The sequence below is a fragment of the Lithohypha guttulata genome, assembly GCF_036872675.1.
Source record: "Lithohypha guttulata strain CCFEE 5908 chromosome Unknown scaffold_4, whole genome shotgun sequence".
In the NCBI taxonomy this organism is placed as follows: domain Eukaryota; kingdom Fungi; phylum Ascomycota; class Eurotiomycetes; order Chaetothyriales; family Trichomeriaceae; genus Lithohypha; species Lithohypha guttulata.
The window spans coordinates 3,092,196-3,112,325 of record NW_027042753.1 but is presented as its reverse complement, the minus strand read 5'-3'; the positions used below and the strand labels follow the sequence as shown (position 1 = coordinate 3,112,325).

General features: G+C 49.4%; 5 protein-coding genes across 5 annotated transcripts; 2 read left to right on the top strand and 3 right to left on the bottom strand.

Moving 5' to 3' along the window:
* Positions 1–133: 133 nt before the first annotated feature.
* Positions 134–7,477, top strand: MDM12_1 (Mitochondrial distribution and morphology protein 12; the record flags this gene model as incomplete). Its single annotated transcript, XM_064900612.1, has 1 exon — positions 134–7,477. The coding sequence occupies one exon, from the start codon at positions 134–136 to the stop codon at positions 7,475–7,477; it is 7,344 nt and encodes a 2,447-aa protein (XP_064753924.1).
* Positions 7,478–8,408: 931 nt separating this feature from the next.
* Positions 8,409–11,022, top strand: LTR64_006279 (uncharacterized protein; the record flags this gene model as incomplete). The annotated part of the gene is made up of 4 exons (XM_064900611.1): positions 8,409–8,565; positions 8,613–9,339; positions 9,565–10,225; positions 10,276–11,022. The coding sequence occupies 4 exons, from the start codon at positions 8,409–8,411 to the stop codon at positions 11,020–11,022; spliced, it is 2,292 nt and encodes a 763-aa protein (XP_064753923.1).
* A 418-nt stretch (positions 11,023–11,440) lies between these two features.
* LTR64_006278 (uncharacterized protein) lies at positions 11,441–15,105 on the bottom strand (the record flags this gene model as incomplete). The annotated part of the gene is made up of 5 exons (XM_064900610.1): positions 11,441–12,618; positions 12,790–14,133; positions 14,216–14,627; positions 14,673–14,722; positions 14,775–15,105. 5 exons carry the CDS (start codon positions 15,103–15,105, stop codon positions 11,441–11,443), a joined length of 3,315 nt encoding a protein of 1,104 aa, XP_064753922.1.
* A 520-nt stretch (positions 15,106–15,625) lies between these two features.
* Positions 15,626–17,367, bottom strand: LTR64_006277 (uncharacterized protein; the record flags this gene model as incomplete). Its single annotated transcript, XM_064900609.1, has 2 exons — positions 15,626–17,097; positions 17,145–17,367. 2 exons carry the CDS (start codon positions 17,365–17,367, stop codon positions 15,626–15,628), a joined length of 1,695 nt encoding a protein of 564 aa, XP_064753921.1.
* Positions 17,368–18,390: 1,023 nt separating this feature from the next.
* On the bottom strand, positions 18,391–19,683 carry LTR64_006276 (uncharacterized protein; the record flags this gene model as incomplete). Its single annotated transcript, XM_064900608.1, has 4 exons — positions 18,391–18,452; positions 18,661–19,401; positions 19,452–19,611; positions 19,678–19,683. 4 exons carry the CDS (start codon positions 19,681–19,683, stop codon positions 18,391–18,393), a joined length of 969 nt encoding a protein of 322 aa, XP_064753920.1.
* Between the last annotated feature and the right edge of the window lie 447 nt (positions 19,684–20,130).

Here is a 20,130-nt window from a genome sequence, read left to right as displayed (position 1 = left end):
TTCATCGAACATGTCACCTGGAATTCAGTGACGATTTAAATCGACGAAAGAAAATGGCTTGCTGGTAGACGAAGCATGGCATTCAGACTGACCAGCTTCTGGCTGTTTGGGCCTCTCCTCGTCTTCCTTCGACATGCCTTCAGATAGCACCTCCACCTCCATCTTCTCGCCTCCTCAGAACACGAGTCCTCGCCGAGCTCGTGGAGAGTCAAGAGCATCTCTCGCTAGCAATGCAGCCACTCGTTCTATTAGCCACCCGGCTAATGAACATGCCGTTCCAACGTCTGTAGTCCAGGACCTCACGAGCTTCAGCGATTTGACCGAGCCTCCTCCAAGCACATCTCAGCCAGAGAATAAAGGGTTGACTGGTGATATTCAGGGTGGCCTGTCCGGGTTATACAGCAAGTTTAAGGCTACTGTCGGAGGCGTGAAAGATTCGGATAGAACGATCGCTACAACGCCAACCATTCACACCACCCCAGGCACCAATACAAGCACAACCTCTGGAATGACTTCTCTGGTTCAGTCATCCCATGTGCTTGCTTCTGATACTGCCAACAAAATGGAACTATCCATGTCTAGGTTTAATCCTAAAGCCGGCAAGCTAGCTATGTCTTCTCCTGGCCTCCGTTCGCCCAATGCTGCAACTATGCCTGCTAATCTGGCCGATCCTGCTCTGACCGAGCTCACGATCCACGCCACGAGCAATGTAAGGTCCCATTCTCGCGCTGGCTCCTCTCAAGGTCTTGATGACTCCCATCACTCTGACCGTTCCGTCCTGAGTCCTTCTGACGAGCAGAATCTTCGAAAGGTACTTTCTAAGATAGATCACGACTCCCGTTCTGCTCTTCCGAGACACGAGCGGCAGCCACCTTCCTTGACACGCATTGATACTAAAATCTCAACTCATTCCAGGAATAATTCCGAGGTTCCTGCACAGATCCAGAAACCCAAAGACATTTCGAAAAGTCATCATGTCCCACAAACTGCCACCAAGGACGACCCTCTGATCAATGTTGTTCCCGTCCAGCACGAATCCCCCATTGATCGTCGTTCTACGCTCAGCCCTCTGGATCTTCTCGCAGATCACGATTCTGGCTATCAAATCACTGACTCCGTCACCACCCGACGAGCTGTATCACCTACTTCTCAATCAAAGATCTCTGCTCCAAGACCTGCTCATAAAGTCAGTCATTCGAAACTGCCTGGCTTTCAGGGCTCTCGAGCATCTTCCACAGATTCTGGTCGCACTTCTGGCATTCTCGCTGTCAATAAGGATACTCGGGCCATCCCAGAAGACGGCTATACGGAAGAGTACCAATATACACATTATCCTCGACCGTCAAGCAGACTCAGAAGTCGTCTCCTGGCTAGAGAATTCTGGATGAAAGACGAGAATGCCCGTGACTGCTTTCGCTGTGGCGAACTTTTTACTACCTTCCGTCGGAAACACCACTGTCGGATTTGTGGTCAGATCTTCGATAATAAGTGTACCGCTCTGGTTTCAGGCACGTACTTTGATCTGCCTGGACCCATAAGGGTTTGCAAACCATGCGAGGCCATTATCACCTTCCACGACGACGACTCTTCTGACTATTCTGAAGACACTACAGCCGCTGACCTCTCAGCTAGGCCTCGTACGCCCGACCATAGTTTGGCGCGCTATGACGACGACAATGTGTCAATGGTCTCGCAGAGCTTGGAGCACATCTCGAGGACTCCCGTAATGAACTATCCTGTACGTCGTGCTTTTGACAAAAGCAATCGCTCCTCTGCGATATTCGAGTTTGACGCGCCGGATCGTGGCTTGCACAGACCGAGCTCTTCTCGTTCCCTGAGGACAGCACATGCTATGACTCACGGCCACAAGAGGCATCATTCAAAACACACCCACATTCGCAGCCTGAAACCCTATCACGAGGAGCGAGTGCCCTTTCAGAGGCAGAATTTGGACGACGTGAAGGGCCAGAGGACATCAGCCTTTCACCGCGATAGCGTGATAGACCCTGAGCTAGCACAGTATCTATCGGATGATGCTTCCAGTGACGATGAACCCATTTTACAGCCTTCCGCTTCTTCCGAAAAGCTTTCCAGAAGCGGTCCCGACAATGATAGAACGACCATCAGTAGTCTTCTAGCTGCTGTAAGGAAGGGTCGGTCTAGAATTGGTGATCGAAGTATTGCTGGCTTTCTCAATCTCAACGCTCGCGACGCTGATGATGCTGCAAGCCTGGTGAGTGCGCGAGCTATTGATGGATCCAAGCCTTCGCGTAAGAGGAATTTGAGTGTCGCAAGCAGTGTTCATACAAGACCTACGCCTCGTGCAACAAGGGAGCGTTTGCAGATTGCTCTGCCAGTTGGAGCTGAAGCCGATGCCACAACAACTACAATGTCTCGAGGCTCTCGTATGATAAGGAGTGCTTCAATGCATGGTCTAGGTGCACCTAAGATGGAGCTCAACCGTGCATCGTTACAGCATGTCCACAAAATGCTAAGGCAATTGCTCAACCGAAGGAAGATACAAAAGATCTCGAGTTGGGAGAATGCACTTATGCCTATCCTTCTGAGAGCAACTGACGACGTTGACCCTGATGTCCAAGGTGGTGATGATCTTGACATCAGGCATTACGTCAAGTTGAAGAAGATACCTGGTGGAAGGCCAATGGACACTTCGTACACCTCTGGATACATATTCAGCAAGAACGTCGCCCTGAAAAGCATGCAGCGCACTATTTTGAGGCCAAGAATTCTGATCATCACATTCCCCATTGAATACGCGAGGACAGAAGCACATTTTATGAGCCTTGATCCTGTCATCCGCCAGGAGAGGGAATATTTACAGAATCTTGTCTCCAGAATCGCAGCACTGAAGCCGGATGTGCTTTTAGCCCAGAGGAATATTTCAGGGCTTGCTCTAGAACTGCTTGACAAGGCCAACATTGCTGTTGTTTACAATGTCAAACCTTCGGTGCTCGAAGCCGTTTCCCGCTGTACTGATACAGCGCAATACAGCTCGATGGATAAGTTAGCCTTGCCTGCCGAAGAACTTGGCACATGCGAGCTCTTCGAAGTCAGGACCTATCTTACCAATGGACGGCGAAAAAATTACATATATCTTTCAGGGTGCGATCCCAAATTGGGGTGCACCATCGCACTGCGCGGTGCTCCTCGAGAGGTGCTGATCGGAATCAAAGAGATAGCAGACTTCATGATTTATGTCGTGTACAATCTTAAATTGGAGACATGCCTAATGCGCGACGAATGGGCATCCTTGCCTTTGAGCGATGAGTCAGGACGAAATCTTGGAACAACCAAAGTACGAAAACAATCTAGTCCTTCAAGAGTGTCAAACGAGAATACCGTTTCTAGCGATAATCAGATCCACGCACAAGGCGAACAGCCGTTCGATAAGGAAGCTGTTGGTCCTGAGCCAGAGAGTGAAATGAAGGTCAAGAAACGAAACCCGAACGAGAACCCGAAGAATGTCCCAACACCAAAGTTCTATCAGTACATGGCGGACGAAGACGAGGACAAAGTGCTATCATCATCGCCTTTTGTGAAATTCTCTCCACCTTACCTAAAGACACGTGCGCAAGAGTTGGAAAAACGTGTCAATTGGCTTCAGAAACTACGAAATCAAGATCTTTCGGACAGTGTCAGCCCCGAGGAGAAGGCGAAGCAGAAATTTACTCTTATTGTACCAGAGATGGTGCACAATCCCTTCAAAGGTGCAAGCCGAAAAGTGCGCGAGATTGTGCATGCAGTACACAACTCGGAATACGAGAAGGCACTAGATCATTACCACGCCCAACGCAAATTATGGGACACGCTCCGGGAAAACAATTTCTATCTCTTTCAACCGGAGGCTCACCAACAGATTGTTGTGCTTTTTAGCACGGTATCGACATTCACGCATGTACCCTGCCTAGGTCCCGAGATCTTAGCTTTCAATTACTACGATGACTCCGAAGCTAGCTCTAACACCCGAGTGGAGGCAGACTGCACATTAGGACAATACGTAGAAGATCTTTGCTATAGAGCCAACGATATTTGTCCTGCTCTAGAGTCGTGTGGAAAGAGGATGCACGAACATCAAAGGCAGTATGTCCATGGTGAAGCTCAAGTGACCGTATGTCTAGAGCCCTACCCACCAAAACTTCGTGGCATGCAAGACGTGATATTGATGTGGAGCACTTGCAAAATATGTGGTACGGAGACGACTGTCACACCTATGTCTCAGAGCACGTGGAAATACTCATTTGCGAAATATCTTGAGCTGTCGTTCTGGAGTGCAGACTTACACGCCCGAGCAGGGATTTGTCACCACGACCTGCATCGGGACCATTTGCGGTACTTTGGCTATAGAGGTTTTGCTCTTCGTGTGCACTACGATGCCATCAATCTGCTTGAGGTTGTGGTTCCCCATATGCTAATCACTTGGAAGGTCGACAACGACCTGCTTTTCAGAAATGAAGTGTTCACTAAACTGGAACATCGAATCACGAGATTCATGGTCTCAGTCAAATTGCGATTAAAGAGCATCAACGTTGAAGCACTTCTCCCAGAGTCCGCAGAACCCTGCCGGAGTGCAGTTGAACGTCTGACACAAAAGGCGAATGAGGACCACATCGCACTCATCAAATTGCTGCAGGAACAATACACAAACTCTCGACATTGGGAAGTCATCCCCCTGAATCTAGCCATGCGCCTGTTGCAGCAGAAGGTGGCTGAGTGGGATGAGGCTTTCCTCAAGTTCGAGAAAGACTTCTTTCCATCGGAGAAAGATATAAGACGGCTTGCAACTTTACAACTGAAAAGGATTTTTCTTGACCGTGATGTCTCTGTCACATCGCTGACCAGTACTGACGAGCTACCATCTCCAACAGGTGTGATCGAGCCAGTCGAAGAGAAGGATCCAGAAAGCCCAGGCACTACACGCAAGCTTTCTCCGGAGAAGACTCAAAATGTCCTACAGTCGGTCATGGAGGAGCATATCGGCAGCAGTGCTTCCGCGGATGACGAGAAAGCGGGTCGTTCGGTAGTGCCAGTTCAACCACAACCAGTACCCACTACCGAGCGCCTGTCGATTCCTAACGACCTACATCGTGCCTCTACAGACCTAGGGCATCTTGATCTTGCTGTATCCGGGTCATTATCAAAGTCTGCCACAGTACCCGAGATTGAACCCTCTGATATAAGCCCGAGGGACAATGGCTCTGAGGCGATTATTTCTTCGAGTCCCAAAGAACGCTCAAACATACATGATAAAGAAGACGATGTTCCTGAGACAAAAGAGCGACAAGCCTCAGCCGACGAGGTATCCGGTCCTACAGCAGCTGCTAAAGAACAATTATCCGCGCCTGGACCTCCTGTCTCTCGACGTAGCACTATTAGCAGACCTAACTCGCCCATGCTAACCAGGGCACAATCCCAGCCCCTAGGATCGGTCCCACAACGTAAAGATTCTACAATGTCAAGGCAAAGCACGTTATCTGCCCTCAACGCACTGAATGGCTTCGGCTCCGGACTTGATCGCAAGACTTCTGACGCTCAGCAGGAATCTTCTCAGAAGAAGCTTAGCGAGCGTTTCGGGCTCTCTCAGAGCAAACACCACAAATCGCTTATACCACGTGCTATCAGCAACCGGAAGGATTCTCGAGTCTCAAACCTCGCAAAACATTTTGAGCAACTGACAAGAGAATTTGAGCAAGCAAGATTACGAGAGCGACGACTCAAGGCATCAACAGTTTCAAGATCACAAATCTATCCATCTTTTGCGCCGAAGCCGACAGTCGAAGTCTACAATACGGTTGATGAAGCCGTAAGTGCCGTCGACGATTCGGAAGAAACACTAGACATTCCCGAGAACAACACTGTTGACTCTGTCGAGACAACAGCCCAGGCGATGGCAAAGACCAATCGACCTCCTGCGCCAGGAAACGATGTTCATGAAGAAACCGATCACACTGATACCGCGCCTAGTGCTCCAGAACCTAATGTTGACTTGCAGCCATCGAGTCACGCACCGTCAGACACCGAAGACAAGACAGATACAGAGGACGACGAAATTGAGGACATTCTTCTGCCCGATAGTCCCGAAGATTTGCTGCGACTTTCGAAGGAAGATGTCGAGTTCAAAGAGTTACCGAAACATGAGCGAACCTCGTTGATGAAACTGCTAACGAACTTTTGGGCCGAACGTTCTTCAAGTGGTTGGTCGAGCCTAGAATATCCCCTATCAGCGTCTGACCACATCTTTCAAGATTGTGACATTATTGTGCGTGAGGACGAGTTGAGCTCATTGATCGCCTTTGCACTTGACTCCGAGGCGTACAAAGCTCGAATGCAAGAGATCTCGGCCCAGACGACCAAAGAACAACTCCTCGCAATGTCCAAAGAGGAGCGAGAGATGACACCTGCCGAGAGATCAATGAAGTGCAAGAACAGCAACCACTTGAGGTATGCCTTTACTGAAAAAGACGCGAAAATGCTGTGCAAAGTGTTCTTCGCAGAGCAATTTGATGCAATGAGACAGAAATGTGGTGTCGCCGAGCGATTTGTTGAATCCATGTCACGCTGCATGAAGTTCGACAGCAGAGGTGGAAAGTCCAAATCACTGTTCCTAAAAACACTGGATGATCGCTTTGTGTTGAAATCCCTGTCGCCTGTGGAGACGCAATCGTTCCTGAAGTTTGCTCCACAGTACTTCAGTATGGTATCGGAGGCCTTTTTCCACGGCATGCCCTCTGTCATTGCCAAAATGCTAGGCTTTTACCAAATCATCGTGAAGAACCCTGCCACGGGTGTGGAGCACAACTGGTTCCTCCTTGTTATGGAGAACCTCTTCTACGACCGAGTACCAACACGAATATTTGACCTGAAGGGAAGTATGCGTAACCGCAAGGTCAATGCAACAGGCGAAAGGAACGAAGTACTACTTGACGAGAATATGGTCGACTACATTTATGAGTCGCCACTTTTCACTCGCGAGCACAGCAAATTAGCTCTCCGCAATTCTGTATATAACGACACACTGTTCTTGGAACGTATGGAGGTGATGGATTATAGTCTCATGATCGCCATCGATGAGGCACGAAAGGAACTAGTGATAGGCATAATCGACTGCATCCGTACTTATACGTGGGACAAGAAGCTCGAGTCGTGGATCAAAGATCGAGGGTTCATTGGTGCGGTGGCTAGTGGTGTTGCTGGCGCAGCTGTCAGTGGCCAAAAGAATCGTCCGACAGTGACTAGCCCGAAAGAATACAAGAAACGCTTCAGGGAGGCAATGATTCGTTACGTACTTGAGGCCCCTAGCTGTTGGTCGCGACTTCGCACAAGAGAAGAGGAGGAGGAGGAGCGGCGCATGGCACGAGCTGAGGCGAGGCGGATGGAGCTCGAGAAACGGAAGAAAGATGAGCATGGGCACGAGGAGGATCTCGAGCAGCCCCATGAAGAGTCACATAACCCTGATTGATGGGATTGAAGCACTATCTTCTTGGACGCTGTTTTCGACCTATAATGGGATTATTCACTATAAGTGCAAGCAAAGATAGCACGAGTGTTGGCGACAGTATGATTTTGAGCAGGTCATCTTTGATAGCGTTAGCAAGCATTGGTTTTCCAATTTCCGACTTTTTATCATTGACACGCGACATTCTTTGTGTACTTCCTTCCACATGTATGCATGTCAGCTTCTCATTTCAGAACACTATTTGCCCGTGATATCTTTATAGTGACCCGCATGTGCTCATGGCTGGCAGTCATCTCTTAGCAGTCGAAGGTAGGATACTCCGAAGGATATGTGTCGGCTAACATTACCTATTTTGAGCCGCTTACCGGAACGACGAGTTGATGCCTGAGCCCTGGTTGACGCCAGATCTGGGCTCTCACATCGGGTCGTCGATGCCGCCATTACCTGGCCATAGCAGATGTTCGTACTGGTAGTCCCATGTGTACAGAGCCCACGGATCAACCATAGAGCTGGTGTTGTCTTGTGTTCAAGCAACGATCTTTGTCTTTCCCGAAATCTTTCAGGCATCACATCGAGCCATGTATTCGGTTGTTCCTGCAGGGACTGGATGTTCGTGGTTGCCTTCGCTGGGATGCACAATCGAGCCACAGTCAGTTTTGAGAGCAGAGGACTCGTTCGACTCCAATGTGGAATGCGATTAAGCATTTTCACGGTGACAAATTCCAGCTGAATATTCTTGGTTGAGCTACGTCATCCTGATTCTTCCCTTCGTTCCGGTTGACGAGTGATGCAGGAAATGATCTTCGGGAAATAAAACCCCATCGCCACCAATGCATGCCTATTCGTAGCTAAGCGAGCGACCGAGTCAGTGTGTCAAGGCCGCGAGAAAGCAATCGATAGCGTCCTCCTCAATGTATTCTAATCGCGAAGTACAATGGCGGAGTCTGAAACGGGCCTCGGCACAACAGACACAACACAAAGAAAGCGTGGGAGTGCCAAACGAACAGCACGAGCATGCGACGAATGTCGTCTCAGGAAGTCAAAATGCGATGGACTGAATCCATGCGAGGCATGTCAGACGACTGACAGATGTAAGGCCTGCGAGATGGGACCAGGACCTCCTGCTGACAATCGGCAGATTGCACGTACAATTTGTCCGCAGCGCGAGGCACTAACTCTGGTACTAGAATCCGTATCCTCGAGGATAGGCTCCGGCGTGCAAGAGCCTATCTTGTCGAGGCGCAACGGCGTACGCCCTCACTAGCTGGCGTCAATTTTGATGCACTGTTGGGTCCTGTTGAAGACGACTCTCGGCGACCATCGAGGCATGATACAGGCTCGGAAGATGACGCAAGTCAGGACACGCTGGACAGCATGATGAATTCTTATGGTCAACTTACCATGGGCAGCAATGGAAGGATGCACCGCGACTTTTATGGTGCAGCTTCCGGTCTTGCTTGGATTCAGAGGGCGGGAAGCTATTTCGAAGGTACTGATCGCGACCTTGACCAAGAAGCACAAGATGTTGCTGAAAGTGAGTCTGCCGCTGTTCAATTGTTTGATGCGCCTTTGCCAGGGACGCAACCACTACACGCGGACGAAACAATAATCGAGATGCTGCCATCCAGGGCGACTGCAGACAAGCTGTTGGAGATTGTCTTCAAGCAAGTGTACCCAATGTTCCATTTTCTCTGCGAAGACGACTTTGGGGAAACTATGGACAGAATCTACCAGCTGCATCCGTCCCAGTATGAGGAAGAAGATCAGGCCTTTATTCCGCTATTTTTATCAGTCATGGGTTTAGGCTATTTGTTCTCGAAGGAGGATCATGACAAGATGGGCTGCAGAGGCGCTGTTGCACAAGGGTACGTATCTTGACTTCATCACGGCCATTCTACTGACCTTGTTAGTATGCGACACTTTGTGGCTGCACGCGACAGTGTGGACATCGCGCAAGTTCGCACAATAACAGCCTTGCAGTGCCTTGTATCTTTGATCCTTTTCCTAGTCTCTACAGCACGGATGGCTTCAGCTCATGCTTTTCTTGGCGCTGCTTGTGCATCAGCCATGCGACAAGGTCTACACTTCAGATCAACCCACGATGCAAATTTGTCACCCAGAGAGAAGCGGGTCCGTCGAAGAGTATTCTGGTCTGTGATGAACCTTGATCTGTATATCAGCAGCATCCTTGGTTTGCCTCAGATCATGGATCTTTCAGCTGTCGACCCTGCTATCGATACGACCATCGAGATTGCCTTGAACGATGTCCAGAAGGCAGCATACCTGACACCGGGAGACAAGCTGGCATTGGCTGCATCCGCCAAGCACATAGAACTAATGCGCATCCTTCTCAAAGCTCAAGCAGCTCTCTATCCGAAACCGACAGATCCACCTGATTCGAAGAAGCTCAACGGCACCATATCAGTTAGCCTAAGCAAGCTCCAGAAGGTTGAGGATCAGTTCCGAGCCTGGGCCGAGTCGCTTGCGGATGTGTTATCACGTCCGGATGACAGTGAAGAAGCACAGAGCGTCAGATATGAGATCAGTATGTGTTACTATTTCGCTCAGATTGTCCTATACAGAGCATTTCTCCACTACCTAGCCAAGCAACATGAAGATAGTTCAATTGGTCAACGGCAGCTGAGTTATGCCAAAACATGTGTCAAAATGGCTAGAAAAGTCATCGAGCTCGGTGTGGAACATCAGAAGAGAGGCCTCCTGTGTCCAGCGTCTTGGAGCAGTGTCTACACGGTATGTTACTCACCTCGTCCTGCGTCGGTTCTCCATACTGACCGCATCAGGTCTTCATCGCCACAGTCTGTCTAGTCTTCGCCTACGCCACACGTCGAAAAGGAAGTTCTGCGCCCGAAATCAAAAGCGACATCGAAAATGCGATTAGGATGCTCTGTTGCACCGCTTGCACCACAGACACTGGCTCAGTACGATGTCTCGAGATTCTACGCAGGCTAATAAAACGAGTTAGCTACGCCGTTGACATCGACGTCGATGATATCTGCGCCAACACAGAGTCATGCTGCACAACAGACTTCTCGGACTTTGGACGACCTAACAGGACCGATGCGCAGACACTGCATATTCCAGACGGTGTAGGGTCAGATTTCTCGCAATCCCAAACGTCGTCGCAGAGCCAGAGTCAGGCACAGTTCGACAGTAGCCAGGGATGGAGTCTGAGTCCTGGTGCCATGCTGAGACAACCGTCATTCACAGGAATGAGCTTTGCAAACTACAATGCACCTCAATCGACCTTGCAGACCTTGCCTCCAGCCTATCCGGGCCAAGACGAGGAAATGATGGAGGTGCCGTATGGTGGGACTTTTAGCTGGCCGCAGCACGAGTTCCATGAAGCAGCGCTCAGAATGGGGCAGCCTGCTGAAGTATCGAGTGTTGGAGGAGGCGCGCAACAGCAATCGGGGGCGTCAACGACTTCGAGTGCACAGACGCCGATATCGTCCAACGATATTGCGGCTTTCATGCACATCAATCCTGTAGACGAGAGTTATCGCTTTCGGGAGCCGCGGAACAGATGAAGACTAATTGTCTTACACACGTGAATGTTATTAAAGTCTACATTATTCGTCATTCAGCATGAACCATCAGCACACAGAGCATTATTCGGAAATACGAAATAGTGATAGTATCGGCTTACCAGGCCAGAAAGCGTCGGCATCATTCATCTACGCGGGCTGAGTCGGTCTCGCCATTGCTGACAGTGCCAGTGTTGCATAGCCTCGGCCTCTCCCTCATTGGATCGCATAACACATAGCATTGTTGAGGTGAAGAAGCATGAGTATACAAATACATTGAACAATCCTTTCCAAAAACCGTGCCAGCGCTGAGATTCAGTTCCCCTCCTGCTCTCAGTTCAAAAACTTGCTTATACATACATTCCCAACTCGACATCATCCATCTGTACTGCCTGGCCATTTTTGCTCTGTACGTAATCAATCAAAAAGGCTGCGCATAAAGTGCATCCCAGTCAATTTCAGGAAGAGGTTTGCGTTTTGGTATCTGTGATTGGCGGAAGTGGTAGCGCTCCTTCCACGCTGCACTTTCCATGTCGACCCGATGCAATAGCTCCTTCAGATCGTCGCTCACCTCAATGTGACTGGATGGTGGCAATAGTCGTGACCGAGCCTCCTCATATGTCTCCATCACTTTGAGGATTGTGCTCTCATAAGACTTGTATATGCCTTTCGAAACTGGGAGGTACTCCTCATACATCGAGACATGCACCGCCGTGGCGTAATGGTGTAGGCTGTGCTCGACATCCCTGGCTAAGTCATACGCACGAGCAAGGTCGAGTCCTGAAGGTACGCACATATGGTCATACTCGTCAAGGCGCAGGCGGTGCCATTTCAGGAGCAACAGGCGTCGTTCGATCGCTTCCGCGGCGTATTTGTTCCTACCTTGCTCATCTCCCGCCGAGTCACAAGCCTTTCCAAGCTCCATGCATAGCCAACCAAGCTTTATTGACAACCCACATCCAGCAGGGCGGCTGTACAAGAACTCCTCGTCCATTTCGTCGCTCATTCGCTCATCCAGTGTCCTGAAGTAAGTGGATTCGCCATTCAAATAATCTCTCAAGTGTCGTCTACCAAGATCATATGCCATTGCCAAGTCTTGTCCTTTATCTCCGACCTGGTCGATCAACATCTCAACAAGGTGAATGGTGTCATCGTCAGCATCACCAAAAGCTTTCTTATACATTTCAAGGACTGCTTTCGTGTATCCAACTGCGTACGGCAGTGTAGCCAAGTTTTGTTCCCAGAGAATGGCAAGCTTGATTGCGGTCTGTAATGCTCGCCAAGGTGCAGAACGACCAAATCGCTGGTGACGGAACTCAGTAGCATACTGATCAAAGTTGTAACCATCAAATCCCCACTCAATTCCACGACTTCGGTCGTCTCTCATGGATCGTAGGATCTGCGCATTGCTAATGCCATAGTCGTTGCGCAAGCGCTGCCAACCAGCCATGTAACCCATGTATGCGTGGCGGAAGTATTCAATAATGAGGCTGCGATTGATATGCTCCTCCTGCTCGGTCATCTTTCCAAGGCCTTCAAGGCTGTACCCTCTCGCAAAAGCGAGTTTTGTTGATGCGATGAGATGGCTTAATTCGGGACCTACAGAACAGTCATTAAGTATTCCAGCTTCGATGAGTCCATTATGACAAGATATTGCATGAGGCAGACATCTTATGCAAGCGCGACGCCTTGACTCGAGTGGTCCAGGAAGGGGGAAGGCGAGATATACCATAGTGGCTGTTGTTAAAACCCATTTCTGGCCAGATGTACCTGACTCATCAGAAATCAGGGTCTTGGCTATCTCAGAGACGAGATCGTGCATCCATAGAGTTGTGGCACTCGTGTTCCTGATAACAGCTGCATCTCGTAATATAACAATCGCGTCAGAGATCGACACTAGATTATCGAACACTCGGCCAAGTGGGGTGTCCGGTCCAGCTTCGCGGAGAAGGGAAGTCCGAAGCTGCATATCGTCTACTGGCAAAGCGGAGGAAGCTTGCTTTTGCTTGTCGCAGAATTTATGAAATGCAGACGTGGCCCGAAAGCCTGCCAGGTTGATCTTGTCCCTCCTTCGTTCGCGTCTTGCTTCTAGCCCATCGACTTCAACATCAACATCGATTCGATCCCGGAGATCGGATGCTGAGATCCTCTTGATAGTCCCCCGGGTATAGGTAACGGGCTGTTGAAGAAATGCTCGGTATCGCGCTGCTCCATCGTGTAACAAAGTAACTGGTATAGATGATGGTTCAAGATAGGTAAGTATTTTGAGTAAAGCTTCAGCCAGCACCGAGCGCCTCTTCACGGATTCGATGGTCTGCATAACTGCAGCAGCCAAAGACAGATTGTCCTGGTGAAGAGATGACATATTCTTCTGTGTAAGCAAGCCAGTCTTCTGCGTAACTTGCTGCAGAGTGTCTTCAAGACTTGCTCCTGTAAAGAGCGCGTTTTTAACGATCTGTTCAATGAGTAAGGGCATTCCACCAGCGAAGTCGGCGACTTTGTGAGCAATATCAGCCTCCTTGTCTGCCGGGTTGACCGAGACGTCCGCTAACCTGAGCACAAGACGAACACTCTCTTCAGGTAGCATCTGTGTGACTTCGAGAGGTGTCGTATTCGGTGCAAGATCTCGTGCCATATGAGCATACCGGGTCGAGAACAAGACGTGACCAACATTTCCTTCAGGCACCATATTCCGCACATCATCAAGATTGCTCACATTGTCTATAACAAGCAGCCAGTTCTCCCGACTAAGCATCCACACGTGGAAAGAACTGTAGTCGGTTTCCGTTACCTTTCTCTGCATAAGCTCGTTCCGTGCATGTACTTGCATGAATGACAGAATTGCTGCAAAGACAGATGACTTACTGTGGGCATTCACGTATATAATGATATCGTAACCTCTAGGATTTGTATTCGTGCGAAGCTGATCATTGGCATACTTCTGTAACATTTGCGTCTTGCCAATACCGCCCATGCCCCACAGAGCCATGCGTGCTTGTCCCTTGGCGTTGTGCATAAATGCCCAGATGTTACTTAGATACTGTCTTCGGCCAGTGAAAGTGGCGCTTGCAGAAGGAAGACCGAAGTTCGTTCCACGAGTGGATGGCTGGACACCTGAATTTGATGTTGGGATTGAGGGTTTGACTAAGAATGTTAGCTATGACTATGCAGGCTGACGCCGCAATTCGAGGCGTACCGAGCACGTTAGCAAGATTCGCCTGCAAATCACTGACACCAGCCCTAATATTGTCGAGACAGTCAATCGTGGCGCCTTTATCGACATCGTCTATGGCATGATGGATGTCCGTTTGCAGATCCGCCAACTTAGACTTTAGTGTCCTGTGTACAGCATTGAGCGTAGCCTCTGAGAAAGTCAGTCTATACTGCACATAGTTGACGTCAAGCATACTTAGTCGGCCACCAGCAAACTCTCCATGCACGTCAACCGCAAAATTGAGGACGAGCTTATAGTATGTTACCAGAGCACTCTGAACATCTTGCGACATTGTGTTTTCTCGGAAATATCGCTCAAATCGTGTCATAGACTGCCTCAAGGTGCGCTCAGTACTCTCCAGCATCTTTGCTGTTGTTCCCAAATCTTTGATGATCTGCTATTGATCAGCAGGTCCTGATGGACAGACGGTCTAGCTCACACCTAGCAAAAATGACATGGTTCCTCCAATTGGAGCCATGAAGTCAGGACCTAAGTATAACCATCAGTTGTGGTTTCAGGTCGTTGCCATATAGCGATGTACCCATCCTTGCGACCACCGAGTCTAACACCACTTTATAGTGCCATGCTTGCTCGGCGAACCTGCTCAGGTTTTTGAGCCATGCTTTACCAACGTCCTTCGACCAGAAATCATTGGACTTTCTTTCGAGCTCCAGTGCATACCGAACCTCTTCAATTGTCTGGGCATGAAAGAGGTTTGCAAAATAGGCAGGTAGCTTTCCCTCCCTTTTCTTTTCCTCCTCAACCTCGTTGAGTGCGTGTCTAAACAGCTTCCCTTCGATCGTAGGCGCTTGAGGATTTGTCAGTTGTATCGCTAGGGCTTGGTGGACGTTGACGAGTTGAGCAGCAGACATCAGAAGTATAACAAGCTCTGCCGTTGCTGCATGGAAAGACGCAGATGCAGAACCACACCCGTGGCCAGCGACGATTGCTTGTCTTATATGCCATAGCATGCAACACACAGATTCGGCAGCATAGCCACTACAAGGCTGCAATGTGGTCGCACTGAGAGGGACGACTATAGACCTGGCCAAGGTCTGTTAGCCAAACAAGTTTTTGAGGCAAGAGTCGACAAGGCGCAGCCGTGAGTGCGGCCACGCAAGACTTCTTTCGCTCAAGTGGTGCTTGTATCGAGGAGAACCTGCTGGGGCGCTTGAGCTTTAGCTGTGATTGGCTGTACACCCCCTGTCGTCCTCCATGACTAATGCAGTGACGGCAAAATTCCAGGGGCCAACATCACATCCGATCCTGGTCTTGTGGTACTTTGTACCGCGCTAAACGCAGCAGCAAGCAACAGATAGGCGATAACAATGGTAAAAGGCTGAATGTGATGTGACCTGCGAGGCAGCAGATCAGCATGCTTTATCAATATATTCAAAACAACTCTTTCACAAGAGCCTTCTTGTTGATTTTCCCCATGGCGTTTCGAGGGATGCTCTCGACAACTTTCAGTTCCTGAGGGAGCTTGTAGTTAATGAGGCGGTCTTTGAGAGCACGACGCATGTCCATTGCACCCCAGGGCTTTCCACCCTTACCAGCTGTTTTGCCTTGATCACTGAGCACGATGACCGCAGCAACTTTCTGTCCCCACTGGTCGGAATCTAAGCCTACTACAGCTGCCTCTGAGACCTGCGGCAGGGATAGAAGTTCACGCTCGACTTCTAAAGCAGAGACTTTTTCGCCGCCAGTCTTGATGATATCGACGCTCTTGCGGCCTCTGATGAAATACATTGGTCCTTTGGCCCAGGTTTGACCACTTTGACCAGCAGCTTGTATCTCTTGCCTTGTAGCTACATCACCCGTCTTGAACCATTTTTGCTGACCATCTTCAGCATCCACAAATTCCTCTGCTGTCGCAGTTGGGTTTTGCCAGTATTCGGAAAAGATTGTTGGGCCTCTTAATTGAATTTCGCCCTCACGGAACCTTCCATCGACGGTCTTTTCGTGGCCTGGCTGAATGACCTGACCAGAGTCAACGTCGACAAGCCTTACCTCGACCGAGGGTAGAGGCCAACCAACACTAGCGTCTACACGGTCGGCAAAGTCAAGACCACAAGAGAGAGCCATTCCGACCTCAGTCATGCCGTAGCGCTCTAGTAGAACATTGCCACCACTCAGCTCTGTCCATGCTTGCTTAATTGGCGTAGGTAGAGCTGCAGAACCCGAGATATTGAGACGAAGGTTGGTTGGTGCTAGAGAACGTTTTGCAGCATTCTGAACAGTGTCGTCGAGACTGGAGAAAGAGCTAAGCAGGCGACTGTATATTGTGGGCACTACAGTGAAAAAGGTGATTGGAGGGATACCTGAGGTTGTGTTTGGTGTTAGGAAAGGTGCAGCGAATCGCTTCCAAGTGAGGTCGGCATTGAAGGGGAAGGCGAATTCAATGGTTGCTCCAGCTATCAACGGTGTAAAAAGTGCATTGACGGTACCGTGTATGTGATGGAGTGGTAGTACGTGAAGTAGATGATCTGCTTGCGAGTAGTTCCAAGCCTCGATCAAGGATTTAGCCTGTGCCATCAGGACCGAGGTGGATAGTACAACGCCCTTGGGTCTGTTTGTCGTGCCTGAAGTATACAGCATGAAGCCACCATGGCGTAAGTCTTTGTCCCTGAATTTAACATTTTCTGCCGACTGCGCACCAGTCTCGATTTTGGGCAGAACTTCAAGCTTGGGTTTTAAGCTGATATGTTCCTTGAGGACATCTCTCGCTTTGTCCTCGAATTTCTCTGTCGAGAGGAAGAATTTGGCCTTGCTGTCTTCTAGGATGTATCGGATCTCCGAGCTAGGGAAGCCATGAGAAAGAGGAAGAGCAATAGCATCGTGGGCGAGGATGGAGAGGAAGGTTACTTTGAACGTCAGTAAAGCACGGTGTTTGTGCATTTATGTTACTTACCGACGTAGTCGTAGCCATTCTCAGCCAGGAAAGCTATACGTTCTCCTCTTAGAGATTGTTTCTGTCCTCTCTCCCACAGAACATCTTTGGTCGCGGCAATGTCATGCAAAAGACTGCCGTAAGTGAAGGCTCTTCCTGACTGACTATGAATAACCGCTACTTTTGCAGCATCATGCCCAGCTAGAGTTTTGAAAATAGCCGAGTTTGGTAGAGTTGATGCCATGCGCGGGGAGGAAAGCTTCACAATGGTCGGCAGTCGTAGGAAGGGGCGTTGGGAGCTGCGCGCAAGGCAGTTGGTGCGAAGACAGGAAGTCGCCAGGTATGGAGAGACCATGCTGCTCGAGACTCGGACATGATTCTCTTCGAGCTCGATTCAAGCACGCGTTTTGCCGGCGTGGCATGAATGAATGGGGTCCTAAGCAGCGTAAAGGTTAAACATTTCCTTGCCGTCATCGGAATTCAGACCTCAGGAGTCCACATCCGAGTCTTTTACGCGTGATACCAATCACTCACAATCGCCATTCTATCAGACAAAGCCTCGTTTTGTGCTCGCGGAAGACCTAGCATCTTACGAATATTCAATGTTGTTGCGACCTCTGCGATCTGTTCGCTTCCCTCGCAGGACTTACTCCAGCACAATGAGTTCTATTACACCCCTTGAAGATACCATTCGGCAAAAGGTCTTGCAGATTCCTGCCGCATCGCCAACCAGTCTGACTAATGATGGGATCTAGATTACTGACGCTTTTCAACCCACCCTGCTAGAGGTCAGGAATGACTCTCACTTACATTCACACCACAAAGCCATGGTTGGGAGTACGTCCAAGGAGACACATTTTGCGTGCGTGTAACCTTTATTCTCATCGTGACTGGTTACTCATACATCGTAAAGATTGAACATCGTGTCTGATGCTTTCAAATCCAAGATGCAGCCTGCTAGACACCGTATGGTTTATGCCTTGCTTGACGACGAGTTGAAACGAGAGGGCGGCATACACGCATTACAGCTGAGAACGAAAACACCTGAGGAGGCAGACAGGCTACAAGCTCGTCAAGCGCAAGCAGAGCCATAGCGCTCCAGCACCTGCCTCGAGGCTTTCAGCATTGAAGCTCTAACGCCCAAGATTGTATAGTATTAAATAGCTCTTTCACCCCCTGTACAAAGTAATGACTTGGTTCAAGTTTTCGAAAACACAATGCCACAAAGACAATATATCCAGATCCTCGCTTGCTCTAACTCCGTCTCTTATCTCTTGGTAACCTCGACCGCAACAACGACCACGACGACGATGATAATGATGATGAGAACTGTTGTTACATAGTCATCAGCAGCCGAGCCGGATTGGAATTGTTATTACTGCTTCCTCGCCGAACATAGACAACAATGACAATGATGATGATGAGAACGAGAAGGACAGCAGCTAAACATCCCACAAGTTAAGACAAGGAACAAAGCAAGATACGGGAAGGGGAATTACTCCACGAGGAAACAGCATACGAAATGAGGAAGACTTACCAGCAATACCCAGGCATATCCACTTCTTCTTGCGTGCTGCTCGTGCTTTCTTTACGGCCCCATCTAGCTCGACGTTGGCTTTTGTGACGTGATCAGTCACTTCTTCTCCTCGTCGTTCGATTTCGGTCACGGGAGCTTCTTGCTGGATCACCAATGCATCGAGATCCTGGAACATTTCTGCAAGCTTGATCATGTCCGCCTCAATCTTCGCGATTGCTGCATGTCTTGCCCGCACGTTGTCAAGCGTTTCCCTGGCGTCTCCTCTTCGATCGCTGCGCATGAGAGCCTGGCTGAAGACTTGCTGATCAGGGTCCTGAATAGCTTCTCGTATCTCTGCCTCCGAAGCATCTGGTCGCACGATTAAGTAGTCTCTTCTCGTACGCTCTTGTGCCCCCTTTCTGAACTCTGAATCCAGCTTTTGGAAGTCATTGAGTGCTTGTTTTACAGCTCTGTCGACTCTGCCAACCTGAGGCGAGTTTCGTGGATTGCCTGATTCTTTGTCCTGTTTCATTCTCTTGGTACGAGCAACCAATTGACGAAATTGCCGCATGAGCTCCTCATTCCCATCTGTCACAGCTTTGAGTGACGCTGCGGTCTGTTTGTCTTGGACCGCATTAAGATAGACACTTTGCATCTGCCTCAATTGTTCCTGCTCTTGTTTAAGTTGCGCAAGGGTGGCGTCAATGGCACGAGTCTCATTGAGGATTCGGTTAGGATCTGTCCCATCCATATTGCTCATTTCTGCACGTTTAGTAAGTACGTCCCAGTCCATTGGTAAAGCTTTTACTGACCGTATTCCTGGCGATCATATTGGCCTTGAGTGTAGGGATTACCACCACCGTAAGATGTATCATCGTAAGGATTGCCGGCATGGCCATATGGACTCGGATCACTGTAGGTGTTCGATTGCCCGTAACCGGCTTGCTGACCCTGATTGCGATATGATTCGTACTTCACATTGAGGTCAGCATCGCTGCACATTTTCCGAAGCAAGCGCGTTTACGGAGAGCAACTTACAGCCATTTCTGATAGCGACAATCTCAATTTAGTTTATTGATTACAAAGTAACTCCTGATTTGATGTTGCGATTAATTGATGTCAAGCCACCTGGGCGAGATAAGCGTTCGAAGGAAATGTGTTGGACGTGAAGGAGAATAAGCGTGTGGACGCGGGTGCGACGACAGAACAAGGTCGTTCCTCTGGTAATTTTGGAAGCCGCGACCGTCTAAGAACTGTTGACGCGGAAGTAACGGCGGAGCCAGTAGATACAGCACAAGGTACGGTAGGCAGCTATCAATCCTCTTTCTGGACCGACTGCGAGCTACGACGGCGACGATGCTGAAGAAAAGAAAGGCAGCAACTTTCTGATTAGGTGACTGAACAGTTATGGATGAAACCTGACCAGACAGAGACCCAGAGCTGAGGGGGCTGAGCCTGGGAATTGCTTGGAGCGTAGCAGCATTGGCGTCC